Genomic DNA, 21,773 nt, shown 5'->3' on the forward strand with positions numbered 1-21,773 from the left:
TTTGGAGATATGGTATTTTTGAGAATGCGCCCTGGTGAGTATAAAATGCAAAGCTTCAGCAGTATGTTTTTTTTTCAAAAAACTCTTTTATAACCATTTCCTCATTTTGTCTTGCTACCAAAGTAAGAAGCCTTATAACACCAGGTTAAAGTCCAACATGTTTGTTTCAAACACTAGCTTTCGGAGCACTGCTCCTTCCTCAGGACCTGAGTGTTTGAAACAAACATGTTGGACTTTAACCTGGTGTTGTAAGACTTCTTACTGTGCTCACCCCAGTCCAACGCTGGCATCTCCACATCATACCTTCAAAGATTTATGTAAACCCCAGATCGCTCTCTTCCTACACCAAATTTATCATCTCCTCATACTTAAACACCCTGCTAAAAAGATACAGCAGATTCAAAGGTAACCTTCAAAGTAAACTGGAATAATTCTTAAAATAGAAACATTTGTATGGTTATGGGGAAATGAAAATGGGTTGAGTGGTCTTCTTCCGTGCTCTACGATTTTATAATAATCTGGTAAACTTTCTAAAAGAACAGCAGAGATCATATTTTGTCCATTTAGCTCAATATTTATTTTTGGGATTCAGAGAATCTATCACTGTCCAATTGGAGAACATGATCCCTGAATGAAGCAGATGTCTTACTTCAAACTCTAGAATGTCTCCAAACAGATACTTCCTAAAATAATCTAAATAATTCATGCACAGCATTGAGATGTAAATGGCAAATGCCGCCTATCACCTTTTTAATTCAACCATCAGAGGTGATGGATGACCATTGTGCTTTAAGATGTCAACGGCAGACCCCACGTGCTTCCCCAGTAATGGCTAGGACCCAATGTTAACTTCAATCAAATGGATTTTGAGCGAGTTAAAATATTCTCCACAATGTTGATGGGAGCTGGGACAAAATTGGTTGAGCTTTGGCACAACCCACTGTCGGTGGTCAAAAGATGGGACATCTGGGTTACACGCAGTGTCGTACAAGAGGATCATTGGCATGAGTTCTCTTTGCATCTGCAGGCACCGGGTAGTGATATCATGATGTCATCCAGCAGCTTAAGGTTTGCCGAGATAACGTCCAGACCTTCAATATTGGAAGAGTGGCTGACTTTGTTAGGACTTCAGTCCACAGAAGAACCTAGAATACATAACAAAGCAATCTACACAAATCACTTTATTGGAGAAAGTGGATCATTTTTCATGGGGGGGGTTCAAGTGACTGTAACCAGTGACAGCAATGTGGTGCTCTCTAGGAGTTTCATGATATGATTCTAGAGGAATCCCAGAGATCCCCATGTGGAAATAAAAGTCAGGATTATCCCATCCAAGTTTCCAAAGGCATTGTTGACACAGCCAGAGGGGGAATCAGGCACCGTTTCACATTTTGGTCATCCAATCACAACTCCTATGGGAATGGCTGCGATGGTCGATTGGTTAAGGTGTTTGACTCAAGATCCAACCGGCTTTACCTGCACAGGTTCGAACCCGGCTTGCAGCGGCTCTGATCCAGAATATTTTTAATGGGCTGCACGGCAGCACAGTGGTTAGCACTGTTGCTTCACAGCACCAGGGTCCCAGGTTTGATTCCTGGCTTGGGTCACTGTCTATGTGCAGTCTCACATTCACCCCACGTCTGCGTGGGTTTCCTCTGGGTGTTCCAGTTTCCTCCCAGAAGTCCTGAAAGACGTGCTGTTAGGTGAATTGGACATTGTGAATTCTCCCTCAGTGTACCCGAACAAGCGCCGGAATGTAACGACTAGAAGCTTTTCACAGCAACTTAATTGCAGTATTAATGTAAGCCTATTTGTGACAATAAAGATTGTTATCAGTAGCTTCATCCTTTCAGAAATGTCAACTTCCCAAAAGAAGGGGAGAACGCCATTAGAAAGTTCATCTTTGCTGCACATGTGTAGTGAGGGTCGAGGGCTGACCTTTTATAAACACAAATGCAAATCAATATAATAATTCAAACCGGTTTGTTTTATCAAAATATTGCACTGTTCAATGTAAAACATATGCACAACACAGCAACCATCAGTGATGTTTATATATTGCGCTGACAGCCAGGGGGGAGGGATCATAGAATCACTCTTACTTTTTATGTATGTTAACATATCAGTACCAGTTCCCGTCAGTCACTTACACTGGACGGTGAAACAAGAGAACAATGGGCAATGGTTTGCAGATTCATAGTCACTCACACGAAACGTGACGCTCATTAAATGGGTCACACCGTTCTGTACTAATCTAATAGTCAATAAATAACTAGAAAAATACAGGTAGAGATATTTAGTAGCAATTAATTTATTCTGTAAAATATATTGTTCAATGCTTCTAGTGTCAGTACTTTCAAAAATAGACTGATGTATGTTGTAGAGTATTGGCATTTATCCCCTTTTCTCTCTCTTACTGCCAGTGAAAGTTGTTTAGACAACAGACTTAAGATTTGCCCGCTTGTAGAACGCTGTTCCAATCCTACATTCCAATATGTTAAACTTTGGGAGACTGCTCACTTTCTGCTCTCTGGCCAAAAGCTGATTTGGTCAGTAACCACACTGCTGACTTCCAGAATTTGCTTCCTAAACCACAATGCCACAACAGATTACCTGACCAATATCACATTGTGGATTATGGAATCTTGCTGTGCACAATTTAACTCCTGCATTTCCTACATTAGCAGGCTTGAAGGGCTGAATGGCCTCCTCCCATTTCTATTTTTTACATTTCTATTACAACAGTGATTATATTTCAAAATGATATTATTGGTTGTGAAGCACCCTGCGATTGTGGATAATTATTCCAGAAGTGAAAGCCTTTACTACCTGGTCAATTATTTTTGCCTGTCACTACCTTGGCATCAAGCACTTCACTGATTGATGCATTTTGCAAATATAGCAAGCATCACGGAAGCACCATGGTTAGCACTGTTGCCTCAGCGCCAGGATCCCAGATTTGATTCCCGGCTTGGCTCACTGTCTGTGCGGAGTCTGCACGTTCTCCCCGTGTCTGCGTGGATTTCCTCCGGTGCTCCAGTTTCCTCCCACAAGTCCCGAAAGATGCGCTTGTTAGGTGAACTGTACATTCTGAATTCTCCCTCTGTGTACCCGAACAGGCGCCGGAATGTGGCGACTAGGGGATTTTCATAGTAACTTCATTGCAGTGTTAATGTAAGCCTGCTTGTGACAATAATAAGATTATTATTACACTTGGAACAGAGCCCATCACTGTTGAAACATTCTGACAGGGGAGCACTTTTCCGCTAGATGTCAGTGCAGGAGGGTCATGGATGAATTCAAAATTAAGAATCTTTCTCTATGATTCATTATTTGAAATCATCTCGAGTCCTCAAGGGAGTATGAAAGTGATCAATTACCAAATTTTCCATGGCGAACAACTGCACATTTGCTCCATGCAAATGAACAGGCATTTCTCCCTGCAAGTTCCTTATGGCACTACTCTTGATCGAGACAAAATAATGAGCCATGAATTCCTATCAGTAAGAAGCGAGCAGAGAGCTGTGCATTCATCAGCCAATGGCCTTTAGAAATTAAGACAGCCACAAAACAAGATGGAAGCTGGCCCATTAAGATCCAAAGAAAGTTTTAAAGACTGGTTCACATCTGATGAAGGGCGAGAGTATCTGTATTCCATTACATTCAACAATGTCCAGTGCTACATGGATAAACCTCAATCAGGAAGAACTAAGCAAAACTTGACAGTTTTGAGTGTTAGAGATGAACCAATATCAAAAGGAATGAAGAGAAACCAGCTGTTCTAAGTCTCTACCAAAACTGTAAACTATTCCTTACAGTAATCAAAGTCCTTTGAGAAATGGTTTGAATGCCAGGGCAAACTGCCAGTGCTACAATTGTCCTCCGGCAATGGAGGAGAGAAGTTGGCCATGTTTCCAATTTCCAATTCCTACCTGATGACCCTTCCTGGAGAGATGTGCATCAGACCCGGACTGAATCATGCTTGGCTGCGATACATTCTGCAATCAAATAGATTGCCATGGGCTGATGCGTTGAAAAAAAGATTAGAACGGCAACTTTAAAGTTACTGGCACCCATGTGACAGCACTACGGCACAACTAGCCCTATGAATGGGGATGGTGGCGGTGGGAGGAACTGAAAATCTACATTTGAAGATAATACATAGAATCTTTCGAGAGCAATCCAAGTGTTGCAGATCTCAATGTGCACCAACATATATTAAAGAATAAATAAATTCCAATGATGCCTGAACACATTTGTACAGTCAGGCTGGAGAAGAGGTGGCACCAATTGATAAGAGTGAACACTGATGGTGCACAAAGGGATTAATTGCCAAATGTTGGGTTGTCAAAAAAACACAACCAGATCAACAGGAATACCAGCGATATATAAAAGTAAATTATTCTGGATGCTGGAATCTGAAACCAAAAGGAATACCAGCAATGCCAGAGTGGCTGTTCTACTGACTGAGTAGCAGATTAACTAAGGATTGGACTTCCCAATAGGAGAATGGGAATGGCCATACAGGGTTTTTCAGTATCCCAGTTGGGCCTGATGTAACACTACTGACTTTCTTGATTCGTGAAGGGTGATATCCAAATATCGATGGTCATGTATTTCTGATCAGTGTCTGATTTGGAGACACAATACAAGTCAAGGATCAAATGGAGATTTGAAAATGGGAGCTGGGCAGCTAAAACATTTTGTGATAGATTTCAAACCAGAAATAACAGCGAGGACAGTACTTACTTGAGTGAGTGATGTAGGATTTCACTTTGCCAATGCAAACTGCAAGTCTTGGTTTGTCCTGAAAGCCCTCAGTCCACGTAAATAGTGCTTTATATCCTAGGCCGAAAGCTCGAAGTCGGTTGGCCGCCAAGATTACAATAACACCTTTCCGGAAAACCCGAGTCATTCCTTTTTGAGACTTCTTTTTTTTCTTCAATTTGCTCGGGTCACTTTCCAGAGAAAGTACCTGGACAACAGTCCTGATTTCATTTTTGAAATATTCACAGGTATTTATTTGCTCTTGAAGGAAGTCCTTCTGCACAGACAGTTCACAGGATCTACTGTATAATGGGTACAATGCACCTGCCATCAGAGCACAAGCTGCCAGCAAAGCAACATGTTCCTTCTGGTTCTGAGACAAGAGTTTCTTGGTAAGAGACAGTTCAAGGGTTACTTTGTCCTTGTCTTTTGCCAGACTGGATAATTTTTCTTTGGTTTCTTCCGCTCCAAGTTGACATGTCTGTGAAAAATTGTGGAATTAAGCCGGTTGTAATTCTTAATTCTATATTAAATAATTCATTCATTATTTTAATTAGGAATTAATGGGGGTGACAAAACAGCATCTAGCAAGACATTTAATTATGATGGAAGCTTCCAAGAAATATCAGCAATGTTTCTTATATCTTTAAAAGACATTAAAGTGAGCTTGAGTCAGCTGTATTCTTCAGAGTTCCTTCGCCTTTATGGGGACCAGGACAACTCATGATTATCATCTGTGAATAGGAATGTGAGTTGTTCAAGCTTAAGAGCTTGAAGATTCATATCAGAGCCTAATGGACTAGACACAAAAACGGAGGAAGTTGGAAACATGCAGCAGGTCTGCCAGCATTACTTCAATAACGCCCCACACTCCAAAAAAAAAATCACACTTATAATCACAGTGAATGGGACAATGAAAGTGATCAATACGGAGTCTGGCTTTAAGGAAATTACCTGTAAACTGAAACACACCAGCTTCATCAATCTCCCCCGCTCTGCATCTCATTATAGCATGGTAATGCACCGTACTCCATCACATATAATCCAAATGAACCTCTGTCAGTACGAGGTACTACTGGATTGTTGTGGAGGTGAACAGCAGTAAAGCTTTTTCTTTCTGCCCTTGGCTACACTCTGTGCCTAAATTGGGATTTCCTGTAATTATCCTTTACGTGGGAAAAAAACTATACGACAGACTGAAACAGAACTCTAATTAACCCTCAAGCTTAGCTGAGAATAGCAGAAAACTTGCCCCAAATTCTCTCTTATGGTACTTGTGGTGGATGAAAGCAAGAATCCAAGAATATATTGTATAATTCCAACAAGTCCAGAATGGAATTCCTGTCTGTCAGGGTTCTTTGGAATGTTTGAACCGATATTATTGTCAAAGGAAAATATGCTAGAGCACTGTGCAGAGGAATGTTGAGCAATAGTACGATTTTTCTCATTCTCAGCTTCAAATCCAGGCTCCTGTATTTATGGGCAAACTACTAATTTCAGGTAAGTTGTACAGCACTGTTTGACAGTGCAACATAGCACTGAGATCCACTGGAACCAGTATATCTATTGGCACAGGTACTTTTGCTGTCAGCCGTTGTGTACTAAGGGTCATTGTTGCAGTCATAGCTGCAAGAGGATTCCACTATTGGAGAACATTACATCTAAATAATCTGGCAAAATCGGATATTGGATTTCTTGATTGGTGACTTACATTTGGTTTGGCATGAACTGTGTGGGTGAAAGCATTTCTCAATTGATGCAAATACATTATGTTATTCAACAAAGTCACTGTCGATTAGGAGTGGAATACTAATCAGTGCCAAGATCCTCGCAGAATCCTGTGAAGTGCTAATTACTTATGCTGAGGGGCGGTTTAATCGTCTGTATGTCAGTTGAGATTTTCAATGCCTATGATTTTTTTAAAATTGTTTTTTAAATTATGGCAGTCGCTGGCAAAGTCACACATACTGCCTGTCCCAAGTTGCTCAAAGGAGGCAGCGGTGGTCATTCTTGATGGTGTTCAAATAGACCACCGTCAGAGGACAGGTAAGAGTATTGGTGTGGGATTGGATTCACATCAAGGCCAGGCAAGTAGGTTCCCTTTTCTGAAAGGCATTCGTTAACCAATGGGGTTTTTTAAAATCGCTATTTGACTGCTTCAAACTCATACCCATACCTGCTTTTTATTTTCAGATTATTACTTTATTTAAAAGTTGAATTTATTGCATTCAAGGTGTTCACTCTGTGCTTTGTGGTACAGATCTCTGGTTCATTAGTCTAGTAACGCTGAAGAAAAGACCCATGTTGCCGAAGCATTTGTCCTGATGACTGCAAGACAAAAAGCTTCAACAATATGTGTCCTTCTGTACACATTCTGTACTACAAAATGACATTTGTTCAGAAACATAACCTACCGTTGCTTATAATGCTGAATTATTTTGAAAATGGAGCTGGAAGAATTTGTATGAGCCCTTATGATTGCCGATAATCACTGCCCCCTAACCTAGTTTTAAGTCAATGTATAAAGTTAACCAGTCGACTTTCTGCTGGTTCTTTCTTCACAGTAGTTCCTACCTGCACTTTGTGATTTGTCATTTTGTGACAGAGTTGAGCATGTTTATCGCAACAACAATAAACACTGGGAGGAGGGAAAGGAAGGAGCTTCTATATTTTACATATTGTAACAATATGGCACAAGGACAAAGGAAAAATACCGCAGCTGGTGGAAATCAGAAAAACAAGAAAGAAAAATAATGGAAATACACATCCAGTCTGGCAGCATGTGTGGAGAGAGAAACAGAGTTAACAGTTCAGGTCGATGACCTTGCATCAGTTAATAAAATATTACCTGTTTTTTTTTCTCTCTGTAGATTCTGCCAGACCTGCTGACACAGGGCAAATTGGACATGTACCAAGTTGTCCATCAATTTTGGCTCTATATGTAAACATGCGGGTGTGTGTGCTGGACACAAATTGAGGACATCCTAAGCAGCTGGGACTCATCGCCAGAGTCACAGTCAATTCAGTTACATTGGTATTACCTTTTTTTTTTAAAAATTAGAGTACCCAATTCATTTTTTCCAATTAAGGGGCAATTTAGTGTGGCCAATCCACCTACCCTGCACATCTTTTGGGTTGTGAGGGCGAAACCCACACAAACACAGGGAGAATGTGCAAACTCCACACGGACAGTGACCCAGAGCCGGGATCAAACCTGGGACCTTGGTGCAGTGAGGCAGCAGCACTAACCACTGTGCCGCCCCTACATTGGTATTACCTGTGCTCTTGAATGAACCTCCCCAAGGAGTTCAGAGTAATGCTCCTCCAAGTCTACTTTCTGTTTTTTCCAGCTACTCTCCCTCTCCTTCATCTGTTCAGATAGTTTACTGAAGGAAACTTCTTGACTTTGCTGCAGATGGTGTATAGTTTCATCCTTATTTCGGCAAATGCGCTCCAAGTATGATTCCTGCAAGTTCCAGAATTAGGTCTGGGTTAGAAACACTTATAGAAATATGTACTTTTCAGGTCCTAAATATGATTCTGATCCATAAACTTTTATTTGAAAGAAATGTGCATTTCACAGTTGGCTGACGATAATATCATGTATGACTATTAAATTCCCCAAACTGCCATATCTGAACATGTGCAAACTATGAGAATTTTTCTAGATATAAACACTTAGGTTTCTTATGGCAAATACTGAAAATATGCTGTACTTCATTTTGTGTCACAATTGACATCTTAAAACTGAATGGGCGATGAACATAAAAAGCCATTCCTTGTCGTATTGTAATATTCTACAGCATAATATTTTCAAATCTCATGTTTACAACTTCTGCGATATTGTAAATTTTTTACATAGAATTTACAGTGCAGAAGGAGGCCATTCGGCCCATCGAGTCTGCACCGGCTCCTGGAAAGAGCACCCTACCCAAGGTTAACACCTCCACCCTATCCCCATAACCCAGTAACCCCACCCAACACTAAGGGCAATTTTGGACACTAAGGGCAATTTATCATGGCCAATCCACCTAACTTGCACATCTTTGGACTGTGGGAGGAAACCGGAGCACCCGGAGGAAACCCACGCACACACGGGGAGGATGTGCAGACTCTGCACAGACAGTGACCCAAGCCGGAATTGAACCTGGGACCCTGGAGCTGTGAAGCGATTGTGCTATCCACAATGCTACCGTGCTGCCCAGTGTATAAGTCAGTGTAAATTGCAGTGTATAAGTCAACCCAGTGTAGATGGGACAACTTATGTGGCCCCTCAAAATCATGCTTTTGCATATACTCAGCATACAGGTTGATACTATATGTCCATTAGTTGTCAGCCCTCACCCCACAAACGCAAGTTTTATTTATTACCTGATAACTGGGCACAAGGGATCAAGCAGGCAATATAGGCTGCGTTGTGAAGATGCACAGTTCAGCCCCCCTGCTCCCACATATCGCCAGCCTTACCACTCAGAATTAAAATCTACACGCTAGTGAGACATCACAGGGAAAATATGATTGCATCAACAGGCGCCTGGAGCTTTGTGAAGGCAGCTGATGCCATTAATCATCTCAATTCATTTTGGACCATGATTTGGCTAATTTTACAAACAAGCTTGAACAAAATAAAATGTTTTCAAATCAAGGCTGGAGTATCATCATAAGTTAGCCTCAACTAAGTTAGAAATATGAACAGGAGTAGGCCATTCAGCCCTTTGAGTCTGCTCCACCATTCAAACATTGGCTGACCCAGCACTCAACAAGTCCAATTTCCTGCCATAACCCTCAATTCGCCTTCTGACTAAACACCTATCCAGCTCTGTGGGAAAACACAATACTTTGCCACTTTGCTTATCTACCACAAACACATTGAATTTCAATGTAGAACAAAAAAAACATTTGTGCTATTTCAACAAGATTGCTTAATCTCAGCGAAGCACCTCAAACTGTGCCAGGGTGAGCAGCAATTCAGCTAGCCCCTCGAAATTCTGTTGTGAACTCTTATTCACTATGAACTAGAATAAGACTGGCCAATCCAGCCAATTCCAAACCTTTATAATCCGAGGAACTAGACATGTCCAGTGATCCTGTTCCACACAGGCAGCATTTCAGCATAGTATTGCTCTCCAGATGAAAGTCATCAGCTTTATTACAATTTTACTTTATGTTATGATATTTGCCATGTATGCAATTAAATTAACTTCTTTATTCACCCCAGATCATGCTAGGGGATAGTTTCACAATTTCAGATTGTCCCTTAACCCTTCCCCAAAGAAACTACTCTAAATGTACAAGACAGATTTGAAAAGTAAGGAAATTACACAGAACCATCATCAAACCTAGGTTAAACCCTACTGAGAATACAGGGCGCAGTTTTGCTTGCCATATTATAAAAATAATATAAAAGGTATTGGAGAGAGTGCAGAGGAGATTTACAAAGCTGATACCAGAAACGTGTGGGTGTATTTATCAGGGAAGGATTGAAAAAGGCAGAGGGATAACCAAATAGAAATCTCTAAAATTATAGAAGGCTTTGAAGGAGTGGAAATAGGGAAAATGGTTCCTCGTAGGGAAGAGCAAAACTATAGCCATTAGTCACCAAGAAACCCAAAGAAATGAACATCAGCATGGACTAGCTGGGCCAAACAGGTGGTTTCTGTGTTGTTTATCTTATGTAACAAAAACGTAAGAAATAAAAGAATCAGACCATTCAGCCCTTCAAGGCTGTTCCGCCATTCAATAAAATGAGTGCCGAAATTCTACTTGACTGGAACTTGGCATCACAGCTGAATCTAACCATGTTATTGTATAAAATCCAGGTAGTTGGCAGCAGGGGTCACTCAAAAGTGACCAGCTGATGGTTTTGCCCATTCCCAGCTGAAATGTGCTTGCTCAACATTCACTGGCAAGAGTTAAAAACATTCTAGTCTGTATAACCACACAGTGCCCACAGCGACTCACTCACGCATTACAAAATCCACTTTCAAAATCAACTTTTAGCGAAAATATGTACTAAGTGTTTAAACCAAACCACTAACGATAAGTTTGAAATTCAATTTTGCAGCTCAGCTGACATCCATAAATCAGTGGGAGACGCTGGGATTCTCGCTCACTCTCTCACATTCCTTAATAAGCAGCACAAAAAGATCCTGATAGAATGTTCGGATTAAAACTTTAAATCATACATCGGATTTCTGCAGAATACATGATGTAAACTGGACTGTGTGTATACCTAATGAGCCAAGTTAATGGGCAGCATGGTAGCAGTGGTTAGCACTATTGCTTCACAGCACCAGGGTCCCAGGTCCGAGTCCCGGCTTGGGCCACTGTCTGTGCGGAGTCGGCACCTTCTCCCCGTGTCTGCGTGGGTTCCCTCCGGGTGCTCTGCTTTCCTCCCACAAGTCCCGAAAGTCGTGCCATTAGGTGAATTGGACATTCTTAATTCTCCCTCAGTGTACCCGAACAGGTGCCGGAATGTGGCGACTAGGGGATTTTCACAGTAACCTCATTGCAGTGTTAATGTAAGCCTATTTGTGACGCTAAAAGATTATTATTGTGTATACAGTAAATTGTATTTGCGATGAAAAGCATTTTAAAAATTTCTCTCATGTGTAATGTACATCAATGCCAACTTGTGTGCCATGCACTTGTATGCAGAAATCTAGTCATTTATACACTAGGTTCAATTCAATTAAGACAACCAGTTCATTATTAAAAAGCAGAAAGGTAAGATGACAGAGTAATCAGCACATTGCACTTCTTCTGGGATGTGGCTATTAAATTTAAAGCTTAAAAAAAACACTGAACATACCGTAAATATACCATTAACTGCTTTGGAAAAGAAATGAGAAAAATCTCACTGAATATCTAATGAAGAGTTAAGACTTTTAACTTGATAACTTGCAACATGTATTCATTTCAAAAGCAAATATCAGCGTGGAGGCATCACTTTCAGAAACCCTGCAAACACAATAGTGAAAGCACAACAATGCTCACTGGACTAGTTGTTCAACGGCAAAAGTTTAAATTAGAAATCAATTTGGTTGCAAGCAGGTAGCTTTAGCCAATCACAGCACTGAAATTAATGCTAGGCTAAAAAGCGTGCAAGTAAACCTACCTCAGAATTATTGCATACTTTTTGCAATCTCTTTCTTTTCTCCTGCTGGTGTAAGCTAAATCAACCCTGAACTTCACAGCCATTCATCTAAATATATCGAAGCTTCTTTCAAAAATCAGGGAAAATAACTGGAATTTCTATTTTGGTGTTCATTGATTAAAAATAAAAATTTAAAATTTGAAGTAGCAATTTCCCGCTCCTGTATACATTGCAATAACTTTCGACGATCACTCGCTGAGAAGTATAATTGTCCACCTAATGTGTTACCGGTCATGGGTTTCGTGGGTCCTTGCGTGGCTGATGAGCCCAGTCCTGGAGCCATATCTTCGACCACACACTTGGCAGGTGGTTCCGGGAGGGGGGGATCGGTCCTTGGACTCGCTGGAATTCCTTTCTCAGTTCACTTTTCCGGGCCTCCTCTTGCGGTCAAGTGTCCTCAAAGAATTCTGTCCCTTCAATCAGGAGATTCCTCCAAGTAGAGAGTTTCTTAGCGAGCAGAGAAATTCATGTCAGCTGTTCCACGATTTGGCCGGACGTCACACTGGTTTTCTGGAAGGATTTCTTCAGAGACTGGGAGAAGGCAGCTAGCGAGGACTCAAGCGATGATCTTCCCAGCAATGGAGGGTAGGTAGATTTCTCCGTAGTTCCCACAGTCCGCTTTGTCTTCCTTCTTAAAGATGGTGGTGATGACGGCATCCCTGATGTTGGCAGGAGGTTTTTCTCTGTCCCAGATTTTCAGGAACAGCTGATGGAGATGGTGATCTCTTCTCCAAGTTTGAAAGTCTCCTCTGGGATCCCATCCACTCCTGCAGCTTTTCCATTCTTCGCGTGTTTAATGGTGGCTTTGACTTCATCCATGCTTGGTGACAGTCCCAAGATCATCTTTGATGAGGAGTTGGGAGATTTCCTCCATGGTCGGACCACGGTTTAGGAGATCTTTGAAGTGTTCTCTCCATCGAAGGCTGATGTTTTCTGTCTCTTAAGAGTGTACCTCCTTGCTCTATACCGGTTTGAGGCCTAGAGTATTGGGTCAATATATTGCCTAGGTTACACTGAAGAAGCCCTGGGTGTAATGCTGGTCAGTGAGGATTTCTAGTTCCTTAGCTTTCTCAGTCCACCACTGGTTCTTCACTCCCCTGGTTCTTCTTTGTACCTCCGCCTGGGCTAAATGAGCTCTCCTCTTTGTATTGTTCGATATGTTGTTTTGCCAGGCACAAAGAGATTTCCTCTTCTTGTTGATGTGGTCATGGATGGTGTGGTTGTTCTTGTTGAAGCAGTTTTGGTGTTTGCTGGTCTTGCAGCCGATGGCTTTGTCACAGCTTGAGATGGTAGCTGGCTTCAGCTCTTTCCAGTTGTCCTCCATTAGAATGGATATTTTGGAGATTTGGGAGATGACAGTTCACTCGCATTCCTCGCTCTTGAACAGCTCAACATAGATCTATTTTCTGGGCTGTTTCTTCATCTTCTGCTGCCCCTGGTGGAGTTTGATGGACATAGAGGAGTAGACGAGCTGGTGATCTGTCAGCAGTCATCTGCACTGGTCATTACTTTGGTGACGATGGCTTCCTTTTGTTCTTGGGATCGGATGATGGCCAAGTCCATCATGTGCCAGTGCTTTGGCTGTAGATGTCTCCAGGAAGTCTTGAACTTGTCTTTTTGGCGGAACAGTGCGTTAGTGATGACAAGCTGGGGGTCCGCACATTTGGTGAGGAGAACCCTGTTGGAGTTGCAATTTCCAACTCCTTCCTTTCCAATGGTTTCCTTCTAGATTTGGAAAACCTTTCCAGCCCTGGAGTTGAAGATCCCAAGCCCATGAGAATCTTCTGCCTGATCCGCCATTGAGGGCTTGTTTTGGATTGTGTTTTGTCTGGTCCCTCCCCTCCGACCGTACCATCATGGAGGATCCTACCTGAACTCCTGACAGCATTGCTCTCGGGATCAACACAACATCAAAGCCTCTCCACCATGGCAAGGTGGCAATCCAAGGAAAGGGCATTGCAATACACTGAGCTAATTAGATGTTTACTTGCATGACAGTAAAAACTATACTTCAGAAGTATTTCTGTCTGTCTTGGCCTGATCCAGAAATTTAGAATGCTGAGTTATGTGAAGGAGGTTATATAAAAACACATTTCTCTTCTCTGAATTAATACATTTGAACCACAATCAATAAATTCAGCCCGTTAGGTGAAGGAAATTTACATAAAGTTTAAATAAATTAAATGGAAAAATTTAATTTGTCAATTTGAACAGCATGAGTATGATTAACTTTAAGTAGAAAATGTTCACCCAGGACCAACACCACAACATAAAGTCGAACATATAAAGGGGTGGCACAGTGGTGCAGGGGTTAGCACTGCTTCCTCTCAGCACCAGGGACCCGGGTTCGATTCCGACCTCGGGTGACTGTGTGGAGTTTGCACTTTCTCCCCAAGTCTACGTGGGTTTCCTCCAGGTGCTCCGGTTTTCTCCCACAAGTCCAAAGATGTGCCGATTGGGTGGGTTGGCCATGATAAATTGCCCGAGGGTGGGGTTGCAGGAATAGGGCGGGGGAGTGGGCCAGGTCCCTGGGTAGGATGGCCTTTCGAAGGGTCGGTGGGACTGGATTGGCCGAATGGCCGCCTTCTGCACTGGAGTGATTCTATGATTCGATGAAAGCGAGATCATACTACATATACAAATGTCTGAAAGAGCTAAAACGGATTAATATACAGTTAGGCCAACATACACTCTACAACATACAACATACAATATACACTCAGACCAAGGCAGGCCAGCAGCACGGTTCAATTCCCGTACCAGCCTTCCCGAACAGGCGCCGGAATGTGGCGACTAGGGGCTTTTCACAGTAACTTCATTTGAAGCCTACTTGTGACAATAAGCGATTTTCATTTCATTTTCATTTCAGTTAAAAATAAAATCTAAAGAAAACATTTTGCGGATATATTTAGATACAAAGTGCTACCAAGTGATGGTTCACAGAGCTGATTGCATAGAATCCCTACAGTGCTGGAGGCCATTTAGCCCATCAATTCTGCACAACCCTCCGAAAGAGCAATACACCTAGGCCCACTCCCCTCCCTATCCCCATAACCCCACGCATTGATTATGGGCAATCCACCTAACCTGCACATCTTTGGACTGTGGGAGGAAACCGGAGCACCCGGAGGAAACCCACGCAGACACGGGAAGAAAGCGCAAACTCCTCACAGTCACCAAAGGTGGGAATCAAACCAAGGTCCCTGGTGTTGAAAGGCAGTAGTGCTAACCATTGTGCCACCCCGTATTCACAATTAATTTTGCAGGAGTAGGAACATATTGAAGGGAGCAGATACTTCAGACAAACTGGTCACTTATAGTTAAGGGATCACAGGAACCAGGAAGAACCAGAAAAAGATATTTGAAGAAGTGTTTAGCAAAATTGTTAATGCCTTTGCCCCATCTCTGAGGAATCATTAGAAACGGTAGTGTCTAAAGATTGATAAGAACACGTTTACCAGTCTTTAAAAAGGAATATTACAACAACAGGCTGGTAAGCTCTTGTGGATAATAGTGTAATGGTATAAAGACAAAATAATAATTTGGAGAACAAAAACTCAATCCATTACAGTAAGAATCAGCTAGTATATCTCAGAACGTTGGAGGCAGAGAATTTGTCAATCCAGAAGGTGGAGGAGATGGTCTCTGACCACAAGGATCGGATTATCTCCTTGGAGGCAGAGGTAATGATGATATCAGAGGGGCAAAAAATGATGAAAGCCAAGATTGGCGACCTGGAGAACCGCCCCAGACGACAAAACCCAAGGGTCGTTGGGCTGCCCGAGGGCACAGAGGGAGCAACGGCCACAGAATACATGGCAAAGATGTTCAAGCATCGGGTGGGGGAGGGGGTCTTTGCATGCCCTCCTGAAGTGGACCAGGCTCATTGGTCTATCAGGAAGACGCCAAAAGCTGAGGAGCCGCCAAGGGCGATCAAAGATCGGCATCACAGGTACTCAGACAAAGAAAAGATCCTGCGGTGGGCAAAGGAGACATGAGAGTGCAGTTGGGAAGGCCACACCGTTAGAATTTACCAGGATTTTGGAGCAGAACTGGCTTGTCTTGTGGGTTGGAATAGCGAGCCTAGGGCGGTTGGGTTTTCTTTGTTGGGGATGGAGGCCGAGGGGGAGCAGGGGATTGGGAGGGAGGTGGTGGGCTGCTGACAGTGAAGATTTCTTTGCTGAGCGATTGGGTGGAGGGAGGTGGTGGTAGCCAGCTTGGATGGGTTTGGAATCTGGACAAGGCAGGGCGTGTGGGATTCCCTTAAGGCCAGGATATGGCTAATCAGGGTGGGGGGGCGTGAGGCCCCGGAGCAGACTGGTCACATGGAATGTGAGGGGATTGAAGAGGCCGAAGAAAAGTTCTCAGAGAACTTTGAAGGCAGATGTGGTTTTCTTACATGGGACTCACTTGAGGATTAAGGATCAAACGAGGTTGAGGAAAGGTTGGGTGGAACAAGTGTTCCATTCTGGATTCGATGCGAAGACAAGGGAACCACAGTACTTATTAATAAGAGGGTGGCCTTTTCATGGGCAATATAGTGGGAGTTCTGGAGGGTGGATACATGATGGTGAATGGGAGGGTAGAGAGAGCCCCTGTGGTTTTAGTGAATGTTTACACACCCAATTTGGAGGACACGGAGTTTATTAAGAGGGTGCTGCGGTGATCCCAAATTTGGATTAGGCATTTCTCTCTGTGGTGGTAGGGTCGGAGTATTCGGCAATTGCCGTATCTGACCATACTCCTCATTTTGGGGATTTGTGTTTGGAAAGGGGTTGCATCCAGCGACCTCCGTGGAGGTTGGATGTGGCATTGTTGGTGGATATGGAGACGTGCGAGAGGATAGTTGTGGCTCTAGGAATGTGGAGCTTAATAAGAGTGAGGAGATCTGACCTTCCACGTTGTGGGAGGTGCTAAAAGCAGTGATTGGAGGGGCGCACAGAGAGTAGGCAGGAAGAATGGAGAGACAGAGGTCGGTGGTTTAGTACAGTGGGCTAAATAGCTGGCTTGTAATGCTGAACAAGGCGGCAGCACGGGTTCAATTCCCGAACCGGCCTCCTCAAACAAGCACCGGAATGTGGCAACTAGGGGCTTTTCACAGTAACTTCACTGAAGCCTACTTGTGACAATAAGCGATTATTATTATGATGGTTATTCTGTCGGTGCACGGCAGTACTCGGCCATCCCAAAGGAGTTGTTGTTGAAGGAGAGTAAGAAGCTCCAGATGTTTAATGATTTGTTATCCCAGGAAAGTTGCCAACCACATTGGCACATGTTTCTATCCCTCTAATCCTGAAGAAGGATAAAGATCCAGTGGAGTGAGAGTCTTACCGGGCCATGTCTCTATTGAATGCCAAGGTGCAGGCCATACACTTGGAGGAATTGCTGCTGGGGGTAGCAACTGAGGATCAGACGGTTTGTGAAGGGCCGACAATATAAGGAAACTATCGAATGTGGCAATGTCGCCCCCATCAGGTTTGGAGCCGGAGGTAATAATCTCCATGGATGCGAAGAAAGCATTCGACCGGGTAGAATGGGAGTATCTCTGGATACTAAGACGGTTCGGGTTTGGACCCAGGTTTATTTCTTGGATCAGACTATTGGCCCCCACTGCGAGTGTCCATACCAACGCATTTTCAGGGCACTTTTGATTATATATGGGAACAAGGCAGGGATGTCCACTTTTTATGTTGGCAATTAAACCGATGGCTATTGCACTGAAATCATTGAAGGAGTGGAGGGTTTACAGAGGGGAGGTATGGAGCACCGAGTGTCCCTGTACGTGGACGATTTGCTGTTGTCTGTAACAGACCCCTCTCCAGTCCAGAAAGGATTGTGGAGGTGTTAAGTAAGTTTGGCTCCTTTTCGGGGTATAGACTTAATGTGGGGAAAAGTGAGGTGTTTCTGGTGAACCCTCGGGGTCAGGGAGGTCTGGAGAAGCTGCCTTATCGGGTGGCTAGCTGGAGTGCCAGGTATTTGGGATGTAGGTGGATCACGACTGGGATTTGTTGCATAAGTTGGATTTGACCAGCCTAGTAGAAGGGGCGAAGGGAGATGTGAAGAGGTGGGATGAGCTGCTGCTATAGATGGCAGGGCGGGTTCAAATGGTGAAAATGACAGTCCTCCCAAATTTCGTATTTATTTTCCAGAGCCTCCGGATGTTATTACCCAAATCCTTCTTTGGGAAAATTAATAAGCTGATTTTGGCCTTTGGGCAGGCAAGGCACCTCGGGTTAGGAGGGCATTTTCACAGAGGGATAGGCGGTCGGGGGGTTGGTGTTACCAAATTTGATGAACTACTGGGCAGAAAATATCGAGAAGGTTTGGAAATGGGTCGTGGAGGGAGAGTTGGTTTGGGGGTAAACGGAGGCAGCTTCCCGTACAGGATCACGTTTGAGGGAATTGATGCCGGCCCCTCTTCCATTCTCACTGGCCGGGTAATCCACCAGCCTGGTGGTGGTAGCTTTGTTAAGATTCTGGAATCAGTTTAGGCAACATTTTAAGCCAGAAACAATGTCGTTATGGGCGCTGATATGTGGGAAGCACAGATTTATCCTGCCGGGGTTTGACTGGACCTACAGGGTGTGTGTACGGGAGGGGATGGAAAAGTTTAGGAATCGGTTTGTGGAGGGTAGATTTGTGGGGTTGGAGGAACATGTGGAAAAGTCTCAGCTCCCGGGGGGAAATGGGTTCAGATATCTACAGGTTAGGAACTCTGTGGAAGGAGCTGGCTACGTTTCCTTAGTTGCTACCCCCTCATTGATGGACACTGTAGTGTCTGAGGATGAGATAGGGAGGGGATACCTATGGGCAGTTGATGGAAAGGAAAGGCCTAGCTGGAGAAGATAAAGAGAAGTGGGAGGAAGAGTTGGGTGGTGCATTTGAAGGGGGATGTGGAGTGAAGCCTTATATCATGTGCGATGATGAGCTTAATTCAGTTTAAAGTGGTGCACAGAGGGCACATCACTAAGACACGTATGATTGGGTTCTTTCCGGAGGTGGAGGACAGATGCGAGTGGTGTTCAAGGGGTCCGGTGAACCACACCCACATGCTTTGGTCCTGTCCAAATTTGGGAAGTTCTGAGAGTCGTTTTTCGAGATAATATCAGAGATTTTAGGGGCGAGAGTAGGGCCGGGCCCGTGAGTAGCAATATTTGGAGTATCGGATGAGCCGGAAGTGCAGGAGGGAAGAGAGGCTGGGAATGGGAAGGGATAGAAAGATGTGCTGGCCTTTGCCTCCCTGATGGGCCAAAGGGACTCCTTCTACACTGTAAAGATTGTGCGATTAATTGCTATTGTAGCCTCAAAAATACGATTTGGCCACTTTAGTTTTTTTTAAATGATTGTAGCTATAAGCAGTCAGCTTTGCTGATTTCAGAGAAAGAAATTTGAGCCCATCAAGTGAAAGTTGACAAAAAGATTCATAGGCCAACATATGATGTGCAGTGTTTTATTGTTTTATAGATCAATAATTACATTTTTAGTCTATAGATTAGTAAAATGAAAATTTCAGCCAAGACAAAGGTTTTAGATAATCTTAGATCATCAGTTGAGAACTCACCTCTACCAAATATATTTTGTTTTTATAACAGTAGTTACACTAAGTGGAACTGTCACTTGATAGCGTCCATATTCAGATAACTGCCTTAAACAATCAGTTTCTTGTTAACAAAAGCATAGATTCCAAGAAAAAAAAAACATTATTTTAACATTATTCTAACACCAGTCCATCTGGTCACATCCCTTGAATGGTTATCAATGGCCTTAGGAATTGGAAAATAATACAAAAGGCATGCAGCAAGCAGAATAAGGCCATTCTCACTACCCCAAAAGTATTATATAGTATACTGCCTTCGCAATCAGAACTGAAATGAGCTCAGAAGCAACAAGAATGATTTTTTAAATATTTTACAATGTCTGGAAGTTTTGGTTTTGGAGACAGTACAACAAGTCTCTGAAAGATGACAAAATTTACAAATATTTATTTCAGACATCAAAGTCTAGTACAGAATGGATCAGGCGCTATGTAAATTCCCTTCTGCAACTCACCTCAGAGCAACGCCAGAGGTAATCTAGTTGAATTCATATGGCATCCAATTTCCTACAATACCCTTAACACCTTTAAATATTGATTGTGGTTAATTGCTAGAACTTCAGGCTCACAGGGTCAGGGCGGACAGAGCAGAAATGGACAGATCGGTTAGGGAAATGTATCGGATAGACGAGGAGCATGCGGGGTCCCCGGGGGAGGACCTACTCAGGGAGAGGCGGAGATTACAGGCGGAATGAGGGGCGCTATCCACGAGTAGGGCCGTGGAACAACTTAGGAAGGCGAGGGGAGTGGTGTATGAGCATGGGGAGAAGGCCAGCAGATTGCTAGCGCAGCAACTCAGGAAGAGGGAGGCAGCCAGGGAAATAAGTAGAGTGCTGTTGGGGAGGGGAGCAGAGTGGAGGACCCAGCAGGACTGAATAAGGTATTCCGGTACTTCTACAGTAGGCTGTATACTTCAGAACCCCCGGAAGAGCCGGAGGAGATGAAAAGGTTCCTGGACGGGCTAACATTCCCAAAAGTAGGCGGGGGATTAGTGGACGGGCTGGGGGCCCCGATTAGAGTGGAGGAGGTATTGGGGGGCCTAAAGGCCATGCAGTCAGGGAAAGCCCCGGGGCCAGATGGATACACAGTAGAGTTTTACAAGAAGTTAGTGGGACCGGTCTTGACGAGGGTTTTTAATGAGGCAAGGGACAGAGGGACCCTGCCGCCGACGATGTCGCAAGCCACCATCTCGCTGATACTGAAGCTGGACAAGGTCCCGGAATCCTGCGGGTCATAGAGGTCAATCTCCCTGATCAATGTGTATGCCAAGCTCCTGGCAAAGGTCCTGGCGATTAGAATTGAGGACTGCGTACCGGAGGTGATTGGGGACGATCAGACAGGGTTCGTGAAAGGCAGGCAGCTGACAGCTAACTTGAGAAGATTGCTTAATGTGATCATGATCCCCCGACGGGCAAGGAGGTGGAGGTAGTGGTGGCAATGGACACGAAGGCCTTCGATCAGGTGGAGTGGGGCTATCTGTGGGAGGTGCTCGGACGGTTTGGGTTCGGGGAGGGACTGGTGAATTGGGTCAGACTACTGTACCAGGCCCCAAAAGCTAGCGTTAGGACGAACAGGGTAGTGTCAGATTATTTCAGACTACATCGCGGGACCAGACATGGATGCCCTCTCTCCCCGTTGCTGTTTGCGCTGGCCATAGAGCCGTTGGCGATTGCATTGAGAGCTGCAAAGGGATGGAAGGGAATGACCGGGGCGGGGTGGAACATAGGGTCTCTCTCTATGCGGACGACCTGCTCCTGTACGTGTCGGACCCACTGGCTGGGATGGAAAATATACTGGAAACACTGAGGAACTTCGGACGGTTTTCAGGGTACAAATTAAATATGGCCAAGAGAGAGATGTTTGTGGTGCAGGCAAGGGGCCAGGAGAATAGGCTGAAGGAGCTGCCATTTAGGCTGGTTGGGGAAAGTTTCCGGTACTTGGGGATACAGGTGGCACGAGACTGGGGCAGGTTGCACAAGTTAAATTTGACCAGGGTGGTGGAACAAATGAAGAGGGAGGTTCGGAGATGGGATGCACTCCCACTGTCACTGGCGGGGAGGGTGCAGACTGTAAAGGTGACAATTCTCCCTAGATTCCTGTTCATCTTCCAGTGCCTCCCGATCTTTATCCCACAGTCCTTCTTCAAAAGGACTGGCAAAATCATCATGAGCTTTGTATGGGTGGGAAAATCCCCGCGGGTGAAGAAGGCGATGCTTGAGAGGAGCCGCAGCGAGGGAGGGCTGGCATTGCCGAGTC

The 21,773-nt window shown here is 44.0% G+C and overlaps 1 protein-coding gene across 2 annotated transcripts in view; it reads right to left on the minus strand.

Annotated features, from left to right (window-relative positions):
* Positions 1-21,773, minus strand: part of LOC119970052 (coiled-coil domain-containing protein 171-like) — a 282,328-nt gene that overhangs the window by 143,638 nt on the left and 116,917 nt on the right. For both annotated transcript variants that reach the window (XM_038804011.1, XM_038804010.1), the window contains exons 15-16: positions 8,045-8,233; positions 4,750-5,248 (exon numbers count right to left, since the gene is read on the minus strand). In XM_038804011.1, coding sequence (XP_038659939.1) covers positions 4,750-5,248; positions 8,045-8,233 — 688 coding nt within the window. The remainder of the gene's footprint in view (positions 1-4,749; positions 5,249-8,044; positions 8,234-21,773) is intronic.

The sequence above is a fragment of the Scyliorhinus canicula genome, chromosome 8, assembly GCF_902713615.1.
Source record: "Scyliorhinus canicula chromosome 8, sScyCan1.1, whole genome shotgun sequence".
NCBI lineage: Eukaryota > Metazoa > Chordata > Chondrichthyes > Carcharhiniformes > Scyliorhinidae > Scyliorhinus > Scyliorhinus canicula.